Source organism: Rhodamnia argentea, chromosome 4 (genome assembly GCF_020921035.1).
Source record: "Rhodamnia argentea isolate NSW1041297 chromosome 4, ASM2092103v1, whole genome shotgun sequence".
Lineage (NCBI taxonomy): Eukaryota > Viridiplantae > Streptophyta > Magnoliopsida > Myrtales > Myrtaceae > Rhodamnia > Rhodamnia argentea.
In genome coordinates this window covers 12,792,275-12,797,102 of record NC_063153.1, presented here as the reverse complement: position 1 = coordinate 12,797,102, position 4,828 = coordinate 12,792,275, and the positions used below count along the sequence as shown (strand labels likewise).

The 4,828-nt window shown below is 43.8% G+C and overlaps 1 protein-coding gene across 1 annotated transcript; it reads right to left on the bottom strand.

Moving 5' to 3' along the window:
- Window positions 1-571: 571 nt before the first annotated feature.
- Window positions 572-1,560, bottom strand: LOC115746734 (ethylene-responsive transcription factor ERF017-like). Its single transcript, XM_030682629.2, has one exon. The coding sequence runs from the start codon at window positions 1,436-1,438 to the stop codon at window positions 800-802; it is 639 nt and encodes a 212-aa protein (XP_030538489.1). The 5' UTR covers window positions 1,439-1,560; the 3' UTR covers window positions 572-799.
- Between the last annotated feature and the right edge of the window lie 3,268 nt (window positions 1,561-4,828).

The window sequence follows — 4,828 nt, the reverse complement described above, 5'->3', positions numbered from 1 at the left end:
AGGCAAATACTTTGAGTTGATTCCAGGATGTTGGATCTCATGCATCCAGTGTTGTTTAAGGGTCGATCTACACAGTAATCGCTACAAGCGTTCGACTCTTGGTTTTCAAAATTTTTCCAGGGAATCAGATCATCGAGGGAGACGACGGTTTAACGGTCGGGCGATTCCCTTCGAGCCTGCAATCGCGTGAGCCATACGATACATTATAGACTCTCTTACACTTGGCTCGTAGACTTGCATGCAAATCTCATAATAAGACCAGCCGAAATGAGAAAAGCACGCACACGCGAGTCGTGGTCGCCATCCCTTGCGAGTAGCAAGCCGCGCTGTCCCCTGCCCGGTCTTGATTGTCGCACGACTAGACTTACCCCGGTTGCTGATGATCAAAAGGAGAAAGCGAGAAACTTTCCTCGGACAATCGATCTTAGCTCATTACGAGCCGAATATCACTTTCAATTCGATGCTTATCCGCCCCATTTTGATCTGTTCAAGCGTCCAGATGGTTTTACAGCTGAAATGATTGGAAGAACTTCCACGGTCCACGATTTTACCAACAGAACTGCTAATCATCTTTTCCGCTTTCAGTTGAAATCCATTGAAGGGACGAACCGAATCGACAAAAGCTACGTCTTTTTACAACCTAGAAGTCAAATTTTTGTTGTCGTTGTTGTCTGTATCATCCTAAAGCGATGACCGTACAAAATCTGGTCCATCCAAAGAATGAAAAAGAAAAAAATCTTATGGCAAATTTAAATAAATCCTCTATCTTGACCCATCAGGCCTTTTCCCTCAGTCCACTTCAGAAGCTCCATAGGAAGTTATCTTGAGCCAAGAACTCGTCAAGGTTCAGTTCCCCAGTCCCCACGCTCGGGAATTGCGACCCGTAGAAATTGTCGGGAAACTCCTCGATGCCCGGGAACATCCCGAAATCGGGCTCGCTGGGACCCGGAGCCGGATCCGAACCCACCAAAAGATCCAAGAACGACACGTCCAGGGACAGGTCGCTGTCGGTCGTCAGGACGCTGCTCTCCTCCGAAACCGACAGCGAAGGCGACGGGGCCGGCGACACGGATCCGGACGACAGCTCAGGCGGGGCCGGCGTGGCTCCCGAGTTGGCGAACCTGGCCGCGGACTCCCGGATCTCCGGGGGCGTGAAGGACCCCCCGCCGGCGATCTCCGGGGGGCTGTCGGGGAAGTTGAACTTCGCGGCGCGGCCGCGGAGGCAGAAGAGTGCGGCGTCGAAGGCGCGGGCGGCCTTCTCGGCGGAGTCGTAGGAGCCGAGCCAGATCCTCCGGCGGCTGTTGGGGAGGCGGATCTCGGAGACCCACTTGCCCCACGCCCTCCTCCTCACCCCCCTGAACTTCAGGCCCTTCCTCGTCGCTCCCGCGTCCTCGTGCGCCGTGAGACCGGCGGCTCTCGCTGCGGTGCGCTTCACCATTCTTCTTCTTCTTCTTCTTCTTCTTCTCCTCTCCCAAGTCAAGATTCGATTTTGACGAACTTAATTGACTTGTTCCAAGGTGGGGGGTCGAGCTTGCCGCTCGATTCTGGGAGAATCTCTTTGAGTTTTGCAGAAGATTGTCGTTGCTGTGTTGAGACAAGGAAGAAGACATTTTGCGGCTGTTTATATAGGTGTCTCCATGCAGAGACCAGGAAAGAGAGAGTGAGCTGTGTCCAGTGTGGGGAGCGAGGTCAAACATGCGCGTTCCTTCCAGAACTCCGGACTGCCACGTGAGAGATGACGTCAGCGACGTGTTTGGTTAGTTCGGTTTACGCGGTTGATCTTTGGGGGTGAGGTTTGTACTCGTGACGCGACGATGCGAAAAGCCAAGTAAAAAAAAAACAGGACTTAAGCTTCTGCATGCGATGCGCCTAGTATTCCTTTCTTTAACCGAGAACTCCAAATAGTAAGAGCGTTATTCCAACCGACCCTAGACATTTTTCCGCGTGCAATGAAATCCTCCCAAACCTTGGCACGTGTTCGGCACGGGGATCCTCCATTTCCAAATCCTTTAAGTTCGATCATATTGCGACAATTACTTATGTGCGGGTTCCAAACTCAGTTTAATGTATGATTTTGCAAGATATCGTGTTTTTTTCCCTATTATGAAGTTCTTATAAATGTGTTCTTTTAATGTAAGACGAAATCGGTTGTCTCAACGAATCTTAGAATCGCCGTAATGGACTCTTTTATTTTCGTTCAATCTTATGCAACCGCCACCGTACGGTCTCGAGAAGTGAATATGCATAAGGTTATTGAGAAAATTGTCAAAAAAGTCCTAAATTTATTGCACGGCAATCAATTTAGTTCTAAACTTTTTAATTGTGTCAATTGAGTCATAAATTTTTTGATAAATTTGTTAATTCGATCATAAACTTTTTTAATCGTACCAATTTAGTCATAAACTATTTGACGATTTGCTAATTTAATAATTAAATTTTGACACAATTGAAATGTTTAAGAAGAAATTAGCCACCACACGATAGGTTTAGGACTTTTTACACGATTATCTTATTTCGGTGATGATACAGGTAATTTTGGTTCAAGCGTCGAGATAATTGCCAAATGATGTTATCAAATCTGGAAAGCTTGAATACTTACCTTACCAAAAAAAAAAAAAAAATCTGGAAAGCTTGTCCTAATCCGAGACTAGGATTAGGATTAGGATTAGGATTAGGAGGAGATGGTAAGCCAGCGTGGCTGGACCGGGGAACAAGACATGCCATGTCTGTGATCGGCAGATGTAATCCGATTTACAAGCAAATGGTGGTATGCCAGCCGCTTTTAGTCAACCCAAAAGCCAAGAAAGGACATCAAACCTTAGAAATGCTGGCCTCCCAGTAAAGAAGCAAGTGGCCAAAGTCTCTCTCAAAGGAAAAAAACAAAAAACAAAATGGCTGCGTCACCATGTTCATCAGCATCAAGTATCTCGTCGAACTCAACTTTGGTGAGTTAAAAGAAAGTACATCATCGCACACGTCAGCAAGGGGCCTCGCAAGGACCTCGCATGATTTAAAAATTAAAATAAATTGGACTCGCACGTGCTCGATGCACCTGAAAACGTCTCCCCGTCGCAACCGTGAAACTCTGCATCGTTCGGAGCTTCTTATAACCCATGGAACTCTCCTCCGAGCTTAGTCGGAAGCGCGCGATTATCTTTAGTTAAAGAGGCGAATTGTTTTTTTTACTTCTCCGGAAGCAATCGCAACTGTTAATTTTCAAATTTTTCTATGGGGTCTCGATGCTTTTCTCTATAGAAAATTGATAACGACTATCGGATGACTGGCTAGTCTCGGGTTCCGAATACGCGTCGACATTAGGGTCGCTATTGCTACCGAACAAATTGAATCAAAAAGGGGCTAGTGCGACGAGAAAGTTTTCCTCGAGCAGATAAACTAGTGGTACTGTTCCAAATCACACTAACCTCGCGAATTGTGTAAGGTTCGAAATCGACGATGGAGTCAAACATCGGAGTACCGGTGCTGGTCGACCGGGGAAAACCGAAGACACGTCCCGTGCCCGGTCGATACGTACCACATCCGTTCCTCGGTCGTCGATCCGATTGCAAGAATTTTAGTGCTTCGTCATTGATCGGTCAATCACGAAAGAAAACTGATGAGCAGCACACGCGCAGAGGCAAATTCCAAGTCAAACCTAAGAAAACATCGTCACTTGACAAGCGGTGCGTCACCTCCTTCATCAGCAAAACACCCCCCGTGCGTCCGAGTCAACTCGCTGCTCGAAACTCCCGTTCGAGTCGAGTTCCTTACCTTCTTGTAATTAAATATCCAAACTTTTATTATTTGTTTTTCTAAGGGGCCCCATCTTCTGTACCAAATGAACAGCTACATATGGAGAAAGAAAAAAATATGACATTGCGAATATTATTTTTTTAATTTGCCAATTAGCATGTGGGGGTTTATAAATTATAATGGAGCATGTTTAAGTCGAGGTCCTATTTGCTATTACCAATGTTGTATAAATTGCTAGATTCAATCAGTCACGAAATTGTTGGGAACGTATGCTGATTAGAATCGGGGACTAAGTTTCATGCATCCAATAATTTGTTTAATAGGTACAAATTATGGCCCAGATCTTACAACTATTTTGATCTTAGTTAACAAATTAATATTTGCAATTTATGAGGGTTGTTCTAGCTAAATATGAAATCCTCAATTGAGGTGAGATTACGTTTCGAGTATATGTGAAACCACGTATTGTATACTTGGTTGGCATATAGCTAAGTTGTAGATCACTAAAGACCTTTTTATATCGCGTAGGCTAGAAACTTGATTATTACGGTGGCGATTATCGTGTTTGTTTAACATATACGCTTTTGGAAAGTTTTTAAAGATTAGTCCATTCGAAAAGGGCAATCGGGAGACACAACATGAAATGAAACTTGTCATGACATCCTTTTCCGATTAGAAAGCGCCATAGAGGGAACTATTGTTTTGGCTTAATTCTATTAAGGCTTAATGCCGCGAAAATTTCAAATTGGTACATATACGATAAATTTACTTCAAAACAATTTTTTAACCATAAGAAATCTCAAATTGGTACACGTATGACAAATTTACTCTTTGTTAGTTTTTGTTAAATTGAGTTAATACTATGAAAAATCCCAAATTAATACACATGTCAATTACCATGCATTATCCAACTTAGCAATTTGATAGTAAAATTTAACAGAAATTAACTGAAGGTAAATTTGTTATAGGTATACCAGTTTGAGATTTTTGCGCAATCAAATAATTAATTTGGGATAAATTTGTCAAATGTGCACCAGTTTAGAGTTTTTCGTGGTATTAACTTTTTTTTTTCCTTTTT